This window comes from Fulvia fulva, chromosome 13 (assembly GCF_020509005.1).
Source record: "Fulvia fulva chromosome 13, complete sequence".
Taxonomy (NCBI): Eukaryota; Fungi; Ascomycota; class Dothideomycetes; order Mycosphaerellales; family Mycosphaerellaceae; genus Fulvia; species Fulvia fulva.
The window spans coordinates 722,833-743,909 of record NC_063024.1 but is presented as its reverse complement, the minus strand read 5'-3'; the positions used below and the strand labels follow the sequence as shown (position 1 = coordinate 743,909).

The 21,077-nt window shown below is 52.7% G+C and overlaps 10 protein-coding genes across 10 annotated transcripts; 6 read left to right on the top strand and 4 right to left on the bottom strand.

Moving 5' to 3' along the window:
• Positions 1 to 1,201: 1,201 nt before the first annotated feature.
• CLAFUR5_14329 (Fluconazole resistance protein 3) lies at positions 1,202 to 2,238 on the top strand (the record flags this gene model as incomplete). Its single annotated transcript, XM_047913477.1, has 3 exons — positions 1,202 to 1,315; positions 1,371 to 1,636; positions 1,695 to 2,238. 3 exons carry the CDS (start codon positions 1,202 to 1,204, stop codon positions 2,236 to 2,238), a joined length of 924 nt encoding a protein of 307 aa, XP_047769374.1.
• A 1,167-nt stretch (positions 2,239 to 3,405) lies between these two features.
• CLAFUR5_14328 (uncharacterized protein) lies at positions 3,406 to 4,275 on the top strand (the record flags this gene model as incomplete). The annotated part of the gene is made up of 1 exon (XM_047913476.1): positions 3,406 to 4,275. One exon carries the CDS (start codon positions 3,406 to 3,408, stop codon positions 4,273 to 4,275), a length of 870 nt encoding a protein of 289 aa, XP_047769707.1.
• Positions 4,276 to 5,108: 833 nt separating this feature from the next.
• On the top strand, positions 5,109 to 5,624 carry CLAFUR5_14327 (uncharacterized protein; the record flags this gene model as incomplete). The annotated part of the gene is made up of 1 exon (XM_047913475.1): positions 5,109 to 5,624. One exon carries the CDS (start codon positions 5,109 to 5,111, stop codon positions 5,622 to 5,624), a length of 516 nt encoding a protein of 171 aa, XP_047769696.1.
• Positions 5,625 to 6,025: 401 nt separating this feature from the next.
• Positions 6,026 to 7,269, bottom strand: CLAFUR5_14326 (uncharacterized protein; the record flags this gene model as incomplete). Its single annotated transcript, XM_047913474.1, has 4 exons — positions 6,026 to 6,363; positions 6,426 to 6,912; positions 6,964 to 7,068; positions 7,120 to 7,269. The coding sequence occupies 4 exons, from the start codon at positions 7,267 to 7,269 to the stop codon at positions 6,026 to 6,028; spliced, it is 1,080 nt and encodes a 359-aa protein (XP_047769770.1).
• A 2,579-nt stretch (positions 7,270 to 9,848) lies between these two features.
• On the top strand, positions 9,849 to 11,448 carry CLAFUR5_14325 (uncharacterized protein; the record flags this gene model as incomplete). The annotated part of the gene is made up of 2 exons (XM_047913473.1): positions 9,849 to 10,736; positions 11,209 to 11,448. The coding sequence occupies 2 exons, from the start codon at positions 9,849 to 9,851 to the stop codon at positions 11,446 to 11,448; spliced, it is 1,128 nt and encodes a 375-aa protein (XP_047769698.1).
• A 104-nt stretch (positions 11,449 to 11,552) lies between these two features.
• Positions 11,553 to 11,934, bottom strand: CLAFUR5_14324 (uncharacterized protein; the record flags this gene model as incomplete). Its single annotated transcript, XM_047913472.1, has 2 exons — positions 11,553 to 11,609; positions 11,674 to 11,934. The coding sequence occupies 2 exons, from the start codon at positions 11,932 to 11,934 to the stop codon at positions 11,553 to 11,555; spliced, it is 318 nt and encodes a 105-aa protein (XP_047769697.1).
• A 442-nt stretch (positions 11,935 to 12,376) lies between these two features.
• On the bottom strand, positions 12,377 to 12,781 carry CLAFUR5_20381 (uncharacterized protein; the record flags this gene model as incomplete). The annotated part of the gene is made up of 1 exon (XM_059463217.1): positions 12,377 to 12,781. One exon carries the CDS (start codon positions 12,779 to 12,781, stop codon positions 12,377 to 12,379), a length of 405 nt encoding a protein of 134 aa, XP_059319200.1.
• A 383-nt stretch (positions 12,782 to 13,164) lies between these two features.
• On the bottom strand, positions 13,165 to 15,495 carry CLAFUR5_14323 (putative metal-nicotianamine transporter; the record flags this gene model as incomplete). The annotated part of the gene is made up of 2 exons (XM_047913471.1): positions 13,165 to 15,047; positions 15,102 to 15,495. 2 exons carry the CDS (start codon positions 15,493 to 15,495, stop codon positions 13,165 to 13,167), a joined length of 2,277 nt encoding a protein of 758 aa, XP_047769752.1.
• A 1,235-nt stretch (positions 15,496 to 16,730) lies between these two features.
• On the top strand, positions 16,731 to 18,520 carry CLAFUR5_14322 (MFS siderochrome iron transporter 1; the record flags this gene model as incomplete). Its single annotated transcript, XM_047913470.1, has 2 exons — positions 16,731 to 16,996; positions 17,053 to 18,520. 2 exons carry the CDS (start codon positions 16,731 to 16,733, stop codon positions 18,518 to 18,520), a joined length of 1,734 nt encoding a protein of 577 aa, XP_047769715.1.
• A 1,275-nt stretch (positions 18,521 to 19,795) lies between these two features.
• CLAFUR5_14321 (Putative formamidase) lies at positions 19,796 to 20,800 on the top strand (the record flags this gene model as incomplete). Its single annotated transcript, XM_047913469.1, has 1 exon — positions 19,796 to 20,800. One exon carries the CDS (start codon positions 19,796 to 19,798, stop codon positions 20,798 to 20,800), a length of 1,005 nt encoding a protein of 334 aa, XP_047769701.1.
• Positions 20,801 to 21,077: the final 277 nt, after the last annotated feature.

Below are 21,077 nucleotides of genomic sequence, written 5' to 3'. Positions count from 1 at the left end.
TCCCACGTGCCATTGAGCTGTCCAATACTTGAAGCTCGTCTCGTACCACCCTTGCTGCCATATGCTTACCGTACGTCACGGCCTTGTCGTGATGCCTGCAGCCATCGCGACTGGCGTACTCGGTGCCATGCAAGCCTCCTCCACTTCACGATGGCCCCATTCCAAAAAGACGGAGGTAACACAGGCACACTGGCACAGACTCTGTTGTATGCAGCGCGCCCTACCACCACTCTGACTGGCACTCATCTGCAGCTAGTGTTGTCGCAAGCGCAGGCTATTTTCTGTCACCCTAACGCGCTAAGACAGCAATTGCCGCGAGACTTTGGCGGCAGAACGATTAACGCGGAACACAACCAACAGTGCCCATCATGGAAACAGCAGCGTCCTGCGATGTTCGGCGCTGGCAGCTCAACAGGATTACCTGGCTCTCGGTACTATCGGTGGCAGGGCATCCCGACCACGGCCTCGTCACATCTCGTGCGTATCACCGGGGATTCGACGACGGCGACGAGCCGGCGACCTCTTGTGCCTGTCACTGTCGCCCCGCTGCGCATCTGCAACCTATCAGAGCTATCGGAACTACACCGAGCTCGCGCAGTCATCATATTGCCTCTGCCAACTCAAAACATGCGCACGGCCTATCTTGATGACTGTCTCTGAACTGTCGCCTGTCGCCGATGAGGCCAGGCTCAATCCATCCACGCTAAAATCCTACAGCTGCAGCGCCGACCGCTGCCCCTCGCGCAAACGCTCCTTCTCGCGGCCAAAGCACAGCCAGGCCGCAGGATCGAGGGTTGCAGATTGTCGTGATTTATGCCACCAACAGTGTGGCTCCGTCGAACCCGTCCGTCCCTTCCATGGACCATAGCTTGCTTTGACGCGATGGGCTACAGCCTACAAGCAACCATGCGCGAGCATGTGCAGCTAATGGGCCCGACTAGGATGATCATCCCGGGCCTTCACATCTCTTGCGTGGTGCACGTTTTGGACAGGTCGGCTAGAGTTCAGGGCTGAGCTACTACTTGTATGTCGAGACTCCTTCCTACGTCTCATGTGCTTCCTTGAAAGCTTTCAGCTGTTTGTGTCGTCAACGTCCGGACCCCAACCTGTTACTCAAGCTCGTGTCTTGCGTGCACCACCAAGCACATCATAGCACAATACTAGGCAGCAGTATCAGCAGGTCACACGAACGTCAGTAGCTATGGAGGCTATGGACTACAATTACTTCGCTTCCGCCCAGCAACCTTACCAGTATATGGGTTACGGCGATGCTGGGTTGCTGTCTTCCACTGGAGAGGTCATTGGAGCCACTCCTGTGAGTAATGAGAACATGAATAAAAGTACAGCGGATCTGATACTTCGATGTGCAGAGTATGGAAGGTCTTAATTCAGGTTCATTCTCGCTCAGCAACTTCGACTACCAATTCGACACATCTCTGGGCCAAGGCCTGACACCGCTACCAACTGCATCCGTTTCTCCTCCCCCGCAGCACCTCTCAATACGGCCAAATGGCTCCGTGGATAGTGGGATAGCTGTAGACATGGAGCACGAGGGACATGGTAGAAGAGGCAGCAGCGAAGAGAAGGATAGCCTCACACCAGCACAATCGAGAAGAAAGGCACAAAATAGAGCAGCGTAAGTTGATGACATGTACTGTCCATATTGAGCCACAGTTCGCTGACCCAAACCTCAGACAAAGAGCATTCCGAGAACGAAAGGAGCGACATGTCAGAGATCTAGAAGCGAAGCTCAACCTCTTGACCACTACGACTTCATCTTTGCAGTCAGACAATGAACGCCTAAAGCTCATGCTGCAAAGAGCACAAACCGAAAACGAGATCCTCCGCGCTACTGCGTCTTCTTCACCCACATCGCATCACCCTCCCAGTTTCGTTGACGACCCAAGCTTATTGCCTTCCCATAGACCTTCGAAGGGGTCTCCTAAACCACACTTGGACGCAGCAAGACTAGCAAATGGACTGCTCTCATCAGATTCAACATCACCGAGATATGGAAGCTCACCCGGGAGCGATAGCAATCTCCTCTCGGCAAGCGCGACGTGGGATTTGCTACAATCACATCCACTGTACCTCTCCGGTGCCGTCGACATTGGAGAGGTCTGTGAACGCTTGAAGAAGATGGCACGGTGCGATGGGATGGGACCCATGTTTGGCGAGGACGAGGTACGGCAAGTCATCGAAGAGGTTGGTAGGAGTGGAAGTGATGAATTGATCTGAGATTGCACTCGAACTATGACGACGATCATGACTACCAACTATTAGAAGACTACGGACATGAGGTCTTGAGGCCTTGAGGCATTGACCTTTAGCATGGAGTTCAAGATATGGAGGACATTGTGGGAGACTGTTATACCCGGCATAAAGCCAGCTTTTGAGGCTCTCGCGTGGTCTCTGCGAGCAGCAAATTTCCTGGGAGGATTTAGTATTGGAATTGCGCTTCGATGCGCAGTGACAATAATGAAATGTGAGACATATTGTACACACTCTACCTTTCACTCCAAACCTTGGGCTGAAATGACTTTGAATCGATACGTCTCTCCACAGCCAACGAAGCCTTCGTCTCGGCACCCAAAGGATTCGCGCAAAGGACAGCGCGCATCTACCGCTGCCACGCTACAGACAGCCGTCACACTCGTCACACTTCACGGCACACGAAAGAGCATTCGGCCCCAGAATTAGCTCCCTCGCTGATCGCGACGATCGCTCCCTCCGTCCCCTAAAGCCACAGTGCCACGCAATGAAGGATGCTTCGATGCACGAGCGGGACCTTCCGCTTCTCCCAAAAGCGGCAGCGGAAGTAGTGTAGAGTGTCGATCGCAAGGCCGACCCTAACCGTACAAAGTCTACATTCCAGAACGCCAACAGACCGGACCTTTGGGATCCTACTGGAATGGCACGAGAGTATTGGACAGACTCGAGAGCATCGCCACGATAGGTCCTCCGCCTGTTAGAATCGGCATCTGGAACAGGTAGGAATGTGGTACACCGCTCACAACCACATGGAACCTAACTGACGTATTGAGTGAGTCACTTGAGAAAGAGCGCAGAGATAGGCTGAATGATGCCTTAGGCATTTGAGCATGTGTCACGTGCTAGAGTTCTTCACCAGGTCAAGTACACGAAAACCCAACCGACGCTCGATTTCATCCTCATCTCTGCCGGGCTAGAACTACACATGGCCGCCCCACTTTTCAAATCATCATGTAAGTCACTATGCTACACCATACAGCATGACATCGGTTTGAAAATTGTACCAGAAGACGCACAATTCTTCTTGCCGAGCTATACTGCACCGTGCGACAGCACCGCGGCACGACACCGCGGCGCAACACCTCTGGTCAACTACACCTTCGATGCCTTTGGCCACGACACTGTTGGTGAAAGATGACCGATCAAGAGCTACTGATATCCTCCTTCCGAGATCTCTCACCCCGGTATACTGCCTTTGCTGAGGAAGACGACGAGGATGGCAACCCGATATATTTGTTCTCGTCATTCGGCTTCTTCACGCCCGAGTACGATGTATATTTTGAGAAGTCGAAGTCGAAGGTAACTGCCTTGAGCGTAGAAGAGATCAAAGAATGCCTCCAGCGTCTGCCAGACGACGATGTTTATCCTGAGATACCAACTTCCACTGTCACAACCTTCTGGGGACCCATAGACGAGAGGCTCTTTCTGAAAAGACTGGAACTGAATATTGTTTTCATTGGCACTGCTTTACTGCCTAAGCTTATGCTGCAGGAAGTGGAGACTCTGGAGCTTCTACTGCGGATGCCACATCCAAACATTATACGGTATCACGGTTGCCTTACCAAGCGTGGACGAATTGTCGGACGCGTCTTCGATCGTCACGAGATGACACTTCACCAGCGACTTGACAGGAAAATGATTCGCCACATCGACGTTAACAGGCTCATGGTAGAAATTGGATCTGCGCTCGAGCATCTCCATATGCTCGGCCTAGCGCACAATGATCTGAATCCGATGAACATCATGATTGACGACAGGAATGAGACGCCGTATCTTATTGATTTTGGTTCTTGTCGTCCTTTTGGATGCAAGCTTATCACAGCAGGTACGCCAGGATGGATTGACGAGGACTACTCGACATCAGCCAGGATCAATGATGAGACCGCTTTGAAGAAGCTCAGGACCTGGCTGATGAAGGCGCAGGAGGATCTGAATGTGGGAACATCGGATCGCAAGCATATTGAATCTCAAGCATCTTGGACTTTTGGTGGAGCCCAAGCATAATGAATCTCAAGCATAGTGAATACGATCCCAGGCTGTGAAGGTCCTGTGCGCACTCTTCCGTTGTCCTCCATTCATCATCGCGACCCCGCGTCAAGTCGAAGTCGTCTGTGGCATACCTGTGCACCTTGTAAGTTGATAACAGCTACCTTCAACTCTCATAGGCAATCTTACGCGAGTACTGGCGGATCGGACCGTCCAAGCTGAGCATCTATAGGCCATCCGTGTTCTAATAAAAGCTGAATGATCGGCTTTGATCGTGATAGAACCACCGTGGAACGGCGCTCTTAATATGAGCTGATAGAACTCGCACGCCATTGGTCAAGAGGTAGCGTACGATTCCTTCATACTGTCCATCGACAGCTATTTGGATTACTCCCGTGACCTCGCACCTCGTTGATCCGCGAATGTGTCAATCAATGAGGTGAGGTTCCTGCTGGCTTATGTTGGCGGGGCACGTCGCGCTTGATATTGCCAAACCGATCGCCGGTGTGATATAGACTTGTGCTCCTGGTGTTGACATTTTTGATGTGTCTTGTCACAGAAAGAAGGTGTTGTGATGATGGCGAAACAGCAAGTCAAAGATCGTGACAAGGTTAATGTGCACAACATGCACATCTCGCGCTAGAGTTATGCTGCAATTTATGCAGCCACTTCTCGAATCTGCCATCTCATGCCAACAGTCTCATCAGGGTATACATCGAGGTGGCAACACCTGTCATATCCACCAACATAGCTGTGACCACGTCGCTTGCACCACTTTGATCAGCGCACAACAAGAGCGGGTGCCAGTAGCCTGACTTCACCACCGCCACAATTCCAGAACTTTCTCGTCCATGAAATTACCATACGCCATCATCATCTCCATCAGTATCGGTCTGCTGGCACTTCTCGCCGGCCTCTACCAACAAGGACTCCTGAACATATCCCAAGAAAGCCTCATGCAGCGCCTCTCCCTCCGGCGTCTCGCATTCTTCCCACCCACTCCAACATCTCGTCCCATCGCCAAGAGCTTCTCCAGCACAACCGCCACCATGTCATCAAACTCTCAACCCACCAAAGATGACCAACCTCTCCTCGACAGCAACGGTCAGCCCCTCGGTCTGCCCCAGCCATCCCAAGGATCAGACCACAAACTCGATCTTTCGTCCGGCCAAGGCTCAATCTCTATGGATCACCTTGGTCCTCTAGTGGTCAACAAAGATGGCAGTCTTTCGAGAATTTCGAACTGGGAGCAGATGACTGAGACTGAGCAGAAGAATACGCTCAGGATTTTGGGGAAGAGGAATCAGCTCAGGACGGAGGACTTGAAGGTGAAGGAGGCTGAGCAGGGGAAGGTGGATGGGTCGTGAGGTTGGACGAGCTGTTGCTGAATGAGGTCCATCTGTACCGCAGATCGATCGAACGTCGGATCTGGCTGGGAATTGCAAGTGATGGGGTTTGAGGAGACATGATAGATGTCGTGTTTGGTTTCGGAAGTTCACAGCCGCAGACAGGTGGACTTGCAGACTTGCAGATTTCATCGCGACAACTGAGGCTTGGTCGCCATCAGCATCAGCATCAGAAACGATCTGCGACCTTCAAAAGCCACCGTAGTGCCTCTCGAAAGTAAAGCAGCAATCACCGGTTCAGATATACCCATCAGCAACAAATCTGGACTTTGGTCGCCAAACTCAAAGCCGCAACTTTCGAAAATGTTAATCAATTATACCAATACCCTACCACTGCTGTCAAATACACTGTCGATATCGCATCAATCCCTCCTCTGCATGACCGTCCGACTAACATGGATCCCCATCATACCCCTCCTCATATTCGACCCATTCGTATCCTGCAAAATATACTCCTCACTCGTGCTATTCGATCCATCGCTCCCTTTCCTTAGCTGACTCGTAATCGTCGTCTTCGCGGCCGCTCGCTTAGATCCAGCATGCGGCATGCCTGAAGATCCGCCCCGGTAGAGGTCGCCGTTGGCTCCGCCTGAAAGTTTGATATTGGAGTGGTCTGTGGTGCCGAGCTGAAACATTTTGCGGAAGAGGGGACGGAGAGTTGCGATGCAGCCGACTACGAAGCCGACGCCGTTTTCGGCATCTGTGAGGATCAACATTAGCAGAGGGATGGAGGATTAGGTAAGGAGGGAGGGGAGAGCTCACAGCCCCAGATCATAACGTCGCCGACGCTGTAGAGGTAATCATCCGAGTTGTTGAGGTTGACGGTATACTTCAGTCGAATGCATGCCGACAAGCTAGCCAGGACTCCGAGACTCAGGAGGAACCCAACACTAATCTTCGCATTCGTATTAAGCTTCAAATTCCACAGCAGCGGGATCGGTGCCAGCGCGCAGAACCAGTCGGTAATAATGTTGACAGCAGTGTCGGCGTAATATATGTCCGCGAGATCCTGGGCTGGTAAACAGTGGCCGCCGGGTACTGTGGTGTCCCAGGCGAAGCTGACGGGGTCGCAGCGAAAGATGATGTAGAAGAAGGAGATCAAGTTCATGACGACGAAGAGGGTGGACATGGCGTAGATGGCGTATTTGTAGTTCTTCTTTGGGCCAGCGATGCGGATCAGCATGAAGGAGATGCTGAGCTTGACAGGGATGATGGTGATGCAGAAGAAGATTTCGAAGAAGAAGAACCACTATCAACGATCAGCTGGATGCTTGGAGGGGAGGGAGTGGGTGTGAGGTACCATCATGCCCTGTTCGGTCTGGTGGGCGTCGAGCTTCTCTTTGTGCGTTCCTACGCCTAGGAAGGAGCTCCCTAGGCAGAATACACTGAGGGCGGCATAAGGTATCTTGCATGGCGGTCAGCAAGTATTCCTGATGCTCTCCATGTTGCGACTCACTGCGGCAAAGGTCATAGACCAGTCATCCATCCCCCATGCTTGATGCCTGATCCGTGTGTACACACGCAACGGGAACACCACCAACGATATGGCCGAGAGGATAATGATCGTAGCAGCCACATTCGGCGCATGGTCTTCGAAGACCACCATCTCGCCGTCAACGCCTTGACTCCCCAGACTTCAGATACTCTTCGCTCATGTGACGACCATCCAGATCATGACGAGCAAACGAGGGTGAAGGTCGAGATCCGGGGACGGTCAGCTCAAGAAGTGGAGAAGCAAAACGAATGTGTTTGAAGTTAAGTGACTGTCAAAGAGAGAGGGTCGGTGGCATCTGTCACATTATCCTCCTTACCCATAAGGCTGGTAACCCGCTCCGAAGAATCATGCCGCGAAGCATGCGTAGCACCCGTAGTCAGGGTACTCAACATGATTCTTGACCTGTCGCTTCTGGGGCAGGCCATTCTTAAGCCGTCGATGGAAGCATTTCCCCGTCGCATGGACTTCGATCCTGCGATGGCTCAAGGGCAGAAATTTGAGCAAGGAAACACGAACGTGCTCCATTGCACAGACGACATATTGCCTATTGAGGTGATTTAGTAGAAGGACTAGTATTCTGAGAGGGTCGACAAGCATCGGCTGCATCGCGTGGGAGAACGCCGGTCACGCGTGGAGCTGCAGAGAATGCTTCACCATCGTGCTAGTTGCATGCAGGGGCGCTTATTTCTTGAGTAGACGAGACTCCACCTATGCAGAGGCGATTGTTCGTTCTCGTCGTTCTCCGCTGTTGGAAGGTGATGATGTTGTTGATCAAACACATGTATTGATGGAGGAAGAGTGATGGTGATGCTGATGTTGTCTCAGCGCTTGGACCAGGATCACGAACCTCGGCAGCGCCATCCCTGGAAAGAACATCTTTCACGAAATCGTCCTCCTGCACTGTCAGAGTTATGCTTACACAGCCATGGGCAGACCCATAACTCATTCTAGACCCCATCATGGAACCAGCCGACATCATATGTGGACCGCTTCAACAACCAAGTTTTTCGGCACGCTCGGGACTGTTAATTGTGGAAACACGGCATCGTGGACCGGCTGTGACAACAACTTCGAGCAACATCACCGAAAGATCGGCGATGAAGGGGTGGTGGCATTGGTGCCTTGCTGTTCCTCGCGGAGCTCCTTATCGACGCTGTGCGCTCGAGCAGGTACGGGCTTGTGGGGGTGGCAAGTGCCAACCAGCACACATTGATTGCGGCTCCATGCCTGTCGAGGTCTTGAGACTGGTCTGCGGATGCTCATGAGTCGCGAAATACCCAGGCACGGCAGGGCAAATATGGCACTCATCAAGTCTCGAAATGAAGCAGCTCGGAGGATGCCAAGCTTGACCAGCACGAAGTTCCAACAGCAACAGTAAACACATCTTGACGCCACGACTACGCCGCCGGACGAGAAGATGTCAGGTCCTTCAGCAAGAGCTCATGTCTCAGCACTGAACAACACGATCGACAATACTCTTCCTTCGGACTGCCGCAGAGGCTGCCGGTCCATCTCGAACCGAGAAATCATGCTCAAACATCGCTTCCATGCTCGAGACACATGCTCGAGCATAGTCTGCAGATCTGCTGTCGAAGCGAGACGATGCGTTCGGTAACATATCCGCTCTAGTCAGCGACCGCAGGTTCATCTTGAACTGGCAGGTCGGTAGGCGTGGACCTCAACAGCATCCGCCTTGTCGCATGGAAAATTGGTCCGGTGAGTGCTTCCACAGTCTGAACGATACCGTGCTGGAGACTTTCAATCTTCAGATGTACTTCCAGTATCTCGCCCTCTGGTCTCAGGTGGTCACCGCGAGCATACTTCGACCAGCGTGCGGCTACTGTACGCGCCACGCCCGCTGTACACCTGAGCGCCACGTGGGGGCGCAGCAGTCTGATTTGCTTCGTGCCTTCGACGTCGCTTCAAACATCCTGTACTACAGCCACGCCAGTTGTGCGAGCTTGCTCATTTTCTATGAAGCATCTGTCTGAAGAAGCATTCGTAACATGACATCCTTATCTTCGCTACCAGAGGCTCATGTACATGTATTCATTCTCAGCTTGGTCATTGGAGGAGCTTTGATCTTGTACTTTTTTCTGGGGCGACAACACGGAAGTAATCAGGTCTCGAAGTCGAACAACACAACAGGAAAACCTGAAACCACTGTCCGGTTACTCGTCGATGAAGCTGAACGTTATCAGGAACAAGTCTCAAGTTTCACCGACACAGCGCTGCGCCAGCCATCAAGTCAAATTCGCCTGTTGAAAGTCCTGCATGATCATCTTACTGACCCTTTCGACTTGTCCGTAGACCGCAATGCAGCTGGCCACAAGGATGTGGGCATATGGTGCTCACTCACAACCTGGAACTTGAACAACGCTCCTCCCTACATCGTGGTCTCTTACACTTGGGGAGAGAAGATGCGGCAAGCAGTGATCAGGGTGGACGGACGAACACTTTACCTCCGTCCGAACTGTTACTACGCCCTGTGGCAAGCGAGTGTACAGTTTCCTGGTGCATTTTTCTGGATCGACTCGATATGTATCAACCAGGACGATCACGAAGAGAAGTCCCACCAAGTGCGATTGATGGGAAAGATCTATGCTGGGGCCACCGGGGTAGCAGCATGTGTTGGTCGGCACACGTAAGATAGTGATCGCCTGTTCTCGGCACTTCATGATGCTAATGTCATGCCCTCCGAGCGAGAGAGCACCGCTCGCGCTGTAATAATTGCTGAACTCGCATCTCGACCTTACTGGCACCGACTCTGGATCGTACAAGAATGTGCGTTGGCCACTGACCTATTCATCCTCTGCGGAAACTCCATCGCCAAAGCCTCGACTTTATGGCATCACAAGACTGTGTTCAACTACACCGGTGAAGAAGCAATGTGGACTGTTCTCGGCCTCAAAAGCGGAGAGATGGTATCTTTAAGCTTGCAAGACGCTGTCATTAAGTTTCGAGACTGGCCTTGCTTCGACCCGCGAGATCGTATCTATGATCTTGCCGCTCTGATCAAGTGGCCATCGAGGAGGCAAATCGCCATAGATTACAACACCTCCAGTACCGACTTATGTCGACAGGCCATGACGTATTGCAATGACTCGCGAGGTTTCGATGCTTTGCTGCAGACTTTGGGTCAACGTAGTGAGGCATCGTTGGAACTTGCCGGCATAGCGTTGTGCAAGAGCATGCAGGACTTTCGCACCGTTTGCCGGCTTCTTAGTCTGACCAAAACCGATGATCAAGATACGATCCAGGCTGCCATGACTTTCTTTCGGAGTATCAGAGAAATAAAGGACCTGGAAATTGTCGCGCAATTCAAAATTACAATCCAAGAACGCATGAAGCTGGCGTGGGAAAAGCTATCCCTTTGCTCTGGTGGCGCAGACGTTCGCACACTTGTACAGACGCTTGATGTTGCAGCTGCTGTTGATCTGGCATTTATCCAGGCTGCCATGCTACGAATCGAGCGTGACTGGGACCGCTTGAAGAGAGCATTCCTTCTAAGCTCATCGTGGGTATCAGATTACGATCGACTGCATCTGTGCACAAAGCTTGTCCACCCTGCGAAGAGCGTAAGTCGCTCTCTGAACGAAGCTGTTCGATTCATACTGGCATCGGGCCTGAACGCAGAACACCCAAAGCTGCTCGAGTGGGCTCGCGCTAGATCTTCTCAAGGAATAGAGGCAACGTCGAGTCATTCTGCTCCGCTTATATTTCAGCATCATGGCTACCTCTGCCCGGTGGAGGATGTTGATGATGGACTACAGTTCGACGTTCCAGTATACGGTCCACAATTTCGTCTCGGATGCCATTGCCTGAAGATCAAGTGGAGTGAGAAACCATACTCAGCAACTACCGACACAGATCTCTCTTCTGTCCGTCACGGCAAGTATGACATAGGACACATCGACCCAGGAGTCCAAGCCAACGACTTTCTCTGTCCGGTCAGTCAGACAACACTGGACCTGGCTCATCCTCAGGAAGGACCAAGAAACTCGCTACCGCATTGTAGGTCAAGCAAGAACCGATATAACGATACTGCAGAAGCATCGCTGGTTCATAACGTGGGACTGGCCCACAGAATCGACCGCAACTCCCATGGAGCTTTACTTCACGACGGAGGAGTTTCTGCTTCTCGCTACTTCCAGTAACATTCCTGGTCGACCTCGATACGCTTGCAATCAAAATGTGCGATCTTTCGTCAAGCTTGAGGAGGCTTGGGTGAAAGACGAGTCGTTCTCGGAGCAGCAGGCCATGTGTGATTCTATACACGAGAATCCCTAGGAATCAGGGGAATGCTACGTGTCGAGGCAAGTAGGACCATCATTAATGCCGATTGAACCGTGCTCGATTAGTTCCCTCTTGCCTCACTGATACGCCATTAATCTTCACCCTCGCCCACCGCCGCTGTCGCTCGCGGCCCTCTGCTCTTTGGCGGCCGCGCGCTTCCCGGATCGCTTGCAGCTGCTGCGCAAGTGATAAGGTGGGACGCATGCCGAGTGACTCGACTGGAAATCGCTCTATTTGCCGTCGTGCTGGCTGCTCGCAAAGCACGCTGCGGCAGTTGGGACATGTCGTTGAAGTACGAAGCCAGGTGGATAGACAGCCGTGGCAGAAAGTGTGGTTGCAGGGTGTTGTGAAGGTGTTTGTTACGATGTCGTAGCATATGGGGCATTCGGTCAGGGTGTTGGAGGCGGTGTTGGACGCTTGATCTTGATGGGTGTCGCGGGTGAGGGTGAGGAGGAGTTGTGAGCGGGTTGGGAGGGACATGGATATGCGCTGTTGTTGGCTGGTGGTAGAGGTGCCAACTAGTTAGGATGGTGAAGGGGATCGGACGAAGCATGTTGCAATGATATATATATATATATATATATATGTACATATGTTATGGATGCTGGCGAGTAGCGCGTGGGGTATTCTATCTGCAGGATGCTGAAACATTGTCTGGAAGATATCAGTCGGCACGCCGTCGAGACAGTAGTGAATTTGTCCCAGATGAGTACTTACCGTGGCACAGCACCAACCCCTGCGCCCCTTGTTTGAGATGAGACTAGTACTGGCCGCGGAGCGATGATCATCACGAGCTGGTACAAGGACTACCTTCCTCGTCACGTACAATTGGCTTGGGGGAATGTGGTTTTGAGCCAATGATACTCTCTGCATCTACGGTCATCGACACTCCTTCATAACAGCATCTTCCTCATCGACACCTTCAACGCCACGACGGTCCATTTATCTTCTCCCTCTTCTCAGTCGACAGCACTCCCGCATCCGCTTCTTCGTCCCGAGTCGACGCTGCAGCCGCTTCGCTGTCCGCCTTCAACAAGTCGAGTGTTGACTGCTGTACTGCTTTCTTGCTCATCTGTTGGCGCGCCTTACATTCTTGAGCGTGGTCGTCCATCTTAGTCACACAATCATGCTCTCCTTCAGCACACTCTAGCTCGAGAGGACAGTGCTTGCACCGCAAGGTCAGCTTTGCCGTCCACTCCTCGCCGCGGACGAAGGCTTGGACATAGTTGGCCCAGACTTGGCAGGTGTGTCTTGGTTTCTTTGGTTCTTCGATTTGCGGCGGGGTGTTGACGGTGGTTGATGTCATGCTGGTTGTGATCTTGTCCATGACTGTTGGATTAGCAGCCGCTAGAAACCAGTGCGGCAGGCTTGCTTGTCTATTGTTCTTTGTGTCGACCCAAGTTGAATTGTTGTCTTAGCAGCAAGCATTACGCAGGGAGTATGAGTGAACAGCGGAGTCTATACTGGAATCTTCGAGGACGAAGAATCTTGAACTCAAACAAGTGAGCCCCTCTTCCGGACATGGTGCTGGGAGAGAATGTACCCGAAGCGCCTCATATACTCGTTCGCGATCTTTTGGAAGAATTCCGCCACTCTGGTCCAGATCGCTATGGAGTGAATTATCGACCCCGAAACCAGGAGTTAATACTGCGAGGGCGCCCTGCTCTGTGGTATCGTTAAAGGCTACGATAAGAATGCTTCCACACATCTTCAGCCACAGTAAGTATCACCAACACACCCAACAGCACTACCATACGTCGAGCCACCAACATTCGTAATCTCCAGCAGTGCAGCAATAAGGCCACCGATCCCCTCACCTGCTATGAGACCAGCAGGAACAGCATACCCATTGCGTCCGTAGGAAGCTTTAAATTTCCAGCTCCAGACGCAAGTGACCATTGCTCCAGCAGCCATAGCAATAGCATACTGAGTCGTCGGAACCATGAATGCCAGACCAAATACAGAGAGGTTCGGGATGAATTTCTGCCATCGAGCAGGGACCAGCTTGTATCTTGCATAGACCACGAAGATGGCCAGGACTCCGAATGCGATGGCAAGGTAACCGCTCACGGATGGGATGGGTAAGCTTGAGAGGGAGATGGCTTGAGCGACGGCTACCCACGCGCCCAGTGCGGGTGTGCTGAAAGAACAATCGGTGATGGAGGCGTCCAGAATGCATGGGTATGCTGATGTGAAGAGTAGGAAGAGACCCACGCTCAGCCAGACCGCAACAAAACTGCCAATGATCTGCCCGTAGAATTGTGCTCGGTGAGAAGCTCCGAGGAGATATCCTGTGCGCAGATCCGACACCATGTCTGTGCTTTGTGCTGCGGCACCGGTTGCCACAATACCGCCTACGAGATTGATGAGTTGTTTGTCGTGGAGGGAGTAGTGACCTGGAGAGGTCACGCCACCGAAGACGAGCTGTGATGCTTTGCCACAGTATGACGCCGGTGCTATATCGGCTGAGGCAGCGGATTGGGTCGCGATGCAGGAGAATAGGAAGCCGAGCACAACTGCTAGAACTGAGAGGCCAACGTTCATGTCGTACTGCAGTCCGAGTACTAGACATGTGCAGACAATGACGAGCGTGACGCCTGAAGCCCACATCCATCTCGGGACTCGTTCGTGCTGTGGTGCAGGGTCATCGTCTTCATGATCTTCGCGTAGGAGGAAGGCATCGGCTCTGTCCTTGGCTCTTGCGAAGTGCTGTGAGGTCGGGAGTCTCTTCATGTTGTCCGCTACTAGTAGCTTGAGTCCTTTGTACAATGCAGGGCCGTTCATGGCCACCTCTGTGAAAGTGGCGCACATGAGGATCATGAGGCCTGGCCAGAGCAAGAAGTATCGCGCAGAGGGTTTGTTGAAGGGATCTTCGAGATCAAGTGATTTATAGCTGATGATGTCAGGGGTGCCCTTCGATGGACTTCCGACTGTCAGTCCTGTGTGATCTGTAGCAGGTCCAATGATGCCCCAAGAAACGATCGCTCCAGCCAAGTAGCTCAGTCCAACGTTCAGTCCAGTGAGCATGCCAACTCCGAAGAATGCCGGTGTGAGTTCGATATACCAGCCCCGATTGCTTGCTGCAATGATGCTCTTCCAGCGTGTCGTCTTGTAGATCCACCAAGCAATGTTCCAGTCCCACAAGACCCCAGGCGCATATATGCTGATAGCTTTGAAAACACAGGAAGCAGCAAATGTGCTCACCAGGACTTTCGCCTTGCGCATCGCATCACCAGCCAATCCTGCGGCATGTAAGCTCCGTATCGTGACTGCTGTGGCAGTCGGTGTCGGGAAGATGCCCTTTAGACGGATGATGTAGAATTTTCGCAGCGCGACTCCGAAGAAGCAGCCGTAGAATGCGCATACTGCAGTGAAGGTGATCAGTCTCCAGAAGTCTTCCTTCGGCGTAGGCGAGAGAAGTCCAAGCCTATACAATGCGGGAATAGCTCCTTCGAACAATACTGAAAGTCTTCCGGCTCCAGTGGCTACAGATTGAACAGCAACGTTCTCGCGAGGTCCAAAGTACCCTCCACCCAAGAATTTGGGTAAAAAGTTGCTCGTCGGCTTCAGGATGGCAAAGCCAAGGATCGCTCCTGCAACATATCAGCAGCCGACTACAGAGTGTTTGCAGTTCGATGCTACCATACCGAACAGCGAAGCGCCAAAAGTCCAGCCAGTCTTGAGACACAGATACATGTTACTGGCAGACACCACAGCACCCAGCACCGTTCCCACAACTACTGCTCGTATCGTGAACCGTGCCGGCTCGTCAGGCTGTGCAGGCAGATCCGGAAATGGCCTCGTAATATCGAGAAGTTCATCGTCCCGACTGCCAATGCTGCGCTCGCCTGCGGCAGTCTCATCGACAGTATAGTTGATCTTGTCATCGCCGTCATGACTGTCCCAGCCAGTTGGCGACATAAGTCCGCCCGAAGGTCCGACAGATGATGTAGAAGAAGTTACAAGTCTTTGATCACTTCCTCGCCCGTCATTTTTGCCCGATGACGCTCCCCGCTGGGAGCACGCCATGCGGCGAGGCATGTCGTTGGAGACGCGCGACTTACCAGATGAAGAGTTGCTGGTATGTAGCCAAGACACTTATGTGGGTTATGCTGCTGGTCAAGCAGTTGAAGCAGGCCGGGTTATCTTCGCTCAACCAGGCGCGAGCAAGAGGTGCATGATTGCGTGCTTGCAAGGCGCCATGTCATTGATCAGGGCGGCATGGTATGAGAGCGAACTTCAGGATAGGGTACCATATCATGCCAGTGCTGTCGAAGAGGAGGCACTGTAGGTGTGATCGGTGGTGAAAGAAGACAAGCAGAAGAAGGTCATCAAGGTATGCGAAACCAGGCACGTGACCGAGGGCACTTGCCGACAATCCGAATGTTGCTTCCTTTCCTGCGTGCCTCTCAGCTTCATCTTTCACATTCACCGTCATCAATCGTCGTCATCGTTCAGAGCACAGTTGACTCGTGCCGGATGATAACTCCGCTTCATGGGCTACCCGACGTGCCTGAAGCCAGCATATCGTCCTACCCACATGTGACATCTGTCGCATCCTTGGAGATTGACTTTGCCGGACCAGATCCTGCGGCCCTCTCTCCGCAGCACCTCAGGCGAAGTCAGGCGAGCAGCTCTCACGAAGATCCGACGAGATGTCTTCCATTGCCAATGGAGTGGACGACGTCGTGAATCAGGAAGCTACATCGGTGGTCAGCTCCATCATGGCATGTGCTACTACTCCCTATTGCTGACCTGGAGAAAAAGACCGCCAAAACCGAGCAAGATCGGACCACGTGCGAAGAAAGTTTGCCCTGAACGTCACCACTCTGTCCTTCAGGCTAGTGATGCAGCACGACGCGTGCCCGTGTCATCAGCCAACTATTTCTCCGTCTTCACAACCTCTCTGGCTCGCCAAGGCATTTGGAGGAATAATGCGTTGGCTGCATTATCGCATGTTGCGAGCATGAGGTCTTTATCGGCGGAGTCCGGGCTTCCCAAGCTGGCTATGAAAGCATGGAGTGGCCTGTCACACAGTGCAACAGCAAGTTCTTTGTGTGAACTTTGAGCCTCAGACCAATCAATGCAGACCAACAAAAAGACATCCCACCAGAGCAGATCTGGGTCTACCAACGTCGATCTGTGAGATAGACGACTCCCGACGCGAACGGTTACGCCAATAGAGTCATTGTGCTGTATTGCGCTTTCACGAATTCGCCCAAGTGTTGAGTATCGCGGCAGCGTGCCACTGCGGTGGCATTTCCCCAGATCCAGATATGCCTTCAGAAGCGTCATCTCGACCCGCGCAGCTGCGCTTGCAGCAATTCGATTCTGACCCAGAGTATCGACCTTTGTTGGCACCACACCCAAGGACGAGAGGTATGGAGAAGACAGACAGCGGCAGCGAGCCGCCGCGTGCTTCGACGTCCAAGGCGCCCGTTGACCTGAACAGCATTGTCGAAGAAGGCACGACCTTGTTTGAAAGAAAATGCCTACTTATCAATGCAGAAATCGACAATAATGGCATGGGTCGATACCAATGGTAGCTACAGCCTTCTGTCGGTATTTGGCTTCGCTGCACATGGCTGACTGTCGCAGGTCCATCTGGTTCCTATGCGGCTTCGGCTACTTCCTCGACCTACTATGGGCCCAAGCATTCGGTCTAGTACTGTCGCCTCTCGAGCAAGAACTAGGCTTCGCAGGCAATCAGTCTGGAAATATCAGCATCGCATTCTCTGCGGGGCTCACGGCTGGCGCATTCGTATGGGGAGTGCTCGTCGACATTATCGGGAGAAAGTGGGCCTTTAATATCACCTGCCTCATCGGCGCAGCATTTGGTCTCGGACTCGGGGGGTGCAATACGTACAGTTCGTTCCTGGTCATTACAGCTTTCGTGGGCTTTGGCATAGGAGGCAACATTCCCATCGACACGACGATCTGTCTTGAGTTCATCCCGCAGAACAAACGTTTTATGCTGGCTCTATTGTCAATTTTCCAGCCGATTGGAGTGGTGGTCTGCTGCATCATTGCATATGGATTCATTCCTACTTACTCATGTGAGCCGAACTTCACCCAAGGAGACAGGGCCTTACCTTCGTGCAAGAACGTCCCCTCTGGTCAGGCATGTTGCACTCGATCCAGCAACATGGGTTGGAGGTACTTGATGTTCACGATCGGAGGCATCACCTTGGCAGTCTTCTTCCTCCGCTTTGTTGTATTCAACTTCAAGGAGTCGCCAAAGTTTTTAGTCTATCGAGGTCAAGACGCAAAGGCCGTGGAGGTCTTGGAACATATCGCCAAAACGAACAAGAGACCGTGTGGCGTCACGCTTGCTGACTTTGAAGCCCTGGATCAGGCGGATGCGATGAGGACCGACGGCATGCGGCACACAGAAGGACCATCGACTTTCAATGGCAAGTTCAGGGCAGAAATGCTTCGATATGGCTCACTCGTCCAAGACTGGCGCATGACACGCCTCACGATACTTGTCTGGTTGACCTATGCCTTCGACTACTGGGGTTTCACACTTGCCGGTACGTACCTTCCAAGCATTCTGGCCATCAAGAACGGAGCCCTCGATCTGTCCTTGCGACACACCTACCGCAGCTACATCGCAATCTACGCACCTGGCATCGTCGGAGTAGTGCTTGGAGCCATGATGTATGGCGTGCCAGCGATCGGAAGGAAGTGGACCATGGTGATCAGCTCGGCGCTTATGGGCATCTCAATCTTCCTCTTCAGCACCGTCAACAGCGAAGCCTCGAACATCGGTCTCAATGTCATGGAGTACTTCTTCCAGAGCATGTTCAACTCGGTGCTCTATGGCTGGACACCAGAAGTCTTCGCTGCACCAATTCGTGGAACCGCTTCCGGTGTTGCTAGCTTTTGGGGCCGGCTGTTCTCGATTCTGGCGCCGTTGACTGCGCAGTCGGTCATTCCTGCGGGCGGGCTGTCGGTTGAGAACGGCTCGATCAATGAGGTGCTGTACCTTGCAGGTGGGTTGACAATGGGTGCTGTCATCACCACAGCACTGCTACCGAATCGTCTTGGGAAGCAGAGTATGTAAGCCACCATCTAATGCGACAGCTCAAGTTTCTGGCAGAAGATACTTCCTTGCGAGGATGCTACAACCGCGAGTTTACCGACTGCTACACTAGCAGCATCTTTCTGCCCGGGTATGTATCATTCACTGCGAAGGATGTGTAGGTGCATGGACGATACTGTGCTCCAGCTCGGTGACAGTATGGGACTCGTGCTTGCTTTGGGTTAAGTACAAGCTATGCGGATCACCCAGTACTCGAAATGTACAATACATGCTTATGGGTCTGTGCTGGTCGGGCTGGTGGGAGGTTATCATGTACCGCGAATGGAGCGCGGCGTATATCCATGGAAACGTTGAATGCGAGAATTCGAGATGGGCTGAATGACCACCAGATCCACGGACTGAAGCTGGGAGGCATTTGCTGTGGCTAGCTGGAATGGACTGTCAGGCTTGCCAACAGCAGCAACGATGCGCTGCATCTTCCCATCGTGCCACATCGAGAATGCTTCCGCAGCTGGCTATTGGCTCGAGAGATGATCGTCCGAACATCGCTCTCATGGATGTTACCTTTTCCAGCACGGAAAATGCCCATTGAAGCGAAGGCGCGTCTATACAAGACACCTGTGCCGCACTAACAGACCTGCAAAGTTGAGAAGAGACCGAGGTCAAGCATACACTATCGGACTGTGCCACCCGCCAACAGTCCTCTTGCAGCATCTTGATACCACAGCCAAGAAGTGACCTTCTCCTTGAAGCAAGTCCCAGAGACGATCGGAGAACGTTACTTTCGCTGCTCTCACACCATGCTCAATCAGGCAGGCCAAAAATGCTTGACCAGTCGCAACCAAGAGAAATACCAAAGCTAGGTACACGGGAACAGTTCGGACACGCCGTCGGCTCCGACATCGCAGAGAAATATACGAACACACTGCTCAAATACTCCACTTTGACCGGCGTGGCATTACTCGATCTCATTATATGGCGGCAGATTAATCCTGGCCGCGCCACCTGTACGTGGGCTGAAACGGAATATGCCACACCACATCGTAGGATCGCAAGCGACAGTCAGCGTGAACTCTGACACCTTCCATGTATGGGTTAGCTTCAAGGGCAGTCTGCATGATTGCACACCTCGTGGCCGCCGCAACATAAGCGCAGAGCCGCCTACCACATTATCGCAGCCATGTTATCTACTAGCTACTTCTTGAGTAGACCTCACTTGTTGTTTTTGCCGAGTCGCCAAACGTACAACGATCTTGGCTTGAACAACGAGGTGGCGACTAGCATAATTTGGCAGCCATGCCAAAGTATTCATTCCATGTCAACAGGAAGCAATATCACTTGAACTGGGACAACCGTCAGCCACCACAACTGACAGTCAACTCGGGCGATGTGGTAACGTTCGACTGTATCGATGGCAGCAACTACCAGATCAACCTAAACTCAACAGCAAAAGATGTGGCGAACCTCGACACATCAATAGCAGACCCAGTCTTTGGCCCTGTCTACATCAACAGAGCTGAACCCGGCAATGCCCTCGAGATCGAAGTCCTCGAGCTGGAACACGCCGACTGGGGCTGGACCGCCATCGTCCCAGGCTTCGGTCTGCTAGGCGATGAGTTCCCCGAAGCACATCTCAAAATCTGGAACTTACCTACATCAACACCACTCACAAACGGCGAATCCAAACTCAACGGCCACTCCCACCAACGCCTCGCCCCCTTCAACGACAAAATCCACATCCCAATCCATCCCTTCATGGGAACCATGGGCGTAGCCCCATCCCAACCCGGCGCCTTCTCTACAATCCCACCCCTGGACACCGGCGGCAACATCGACTGCCGCCACATCACCCGAGGAACAAAACTCATCCTCCCCGTCCGAACCCCCGGCGCTCTCTTCTCCTGCGGCGACGGCCACGCAGCCCAAGGCGACGGCGAAGTCTGCGGTTCCGCCATCGAGACGCCCATGCGCGTGACTGTTCGCTTCAAAGTCGTCAAGTCACAACCGCACGTCCAGTCGCCGCACTTCTGGAGTCCGCCCAGACGGCTGGAGGATGAGGTCCTGCCGGACAAGGGATCGTATTCGACGATGGGGATTGATGAGGATATTCTGGAGGCTACGAGGAAGGCGGTCAGGGCTATGATTGAGTGGCTGGGGGTTACGAAGGGGTTGGAGAGGGTGGAGGCGTATATGCTTTGTAGTGTTGCGGTGGATTTGAAGATGAGTGAGATTGTGGATATGCCGAATTTTGCGATTGTGGCGACGGTGCCGTTGAATATTTTCGTGGATGGGGAATCGTGATGCCGTCTTTGGATGATATTTCGTTGCTTTGATGCTGAGCGATGGCGTTATGGTTGGGAATGGGTATGGGCACTGGGTAGGATGCTTCGGTAGTACCCTCTGGCGGAGTCTTTGTCGTGGCGTACGGCAAGGGCGCCATTGAGATTCAAGATAGTTACGAACTTGTTGTTTAGATCAGCACTCATATGATATACCCTATCTTCCTGAACCTCATCATCGACTTGTCCCACCAACACCTAACCCCCTCGTGACGCCGCTCAACGAAGTAACGAACGTA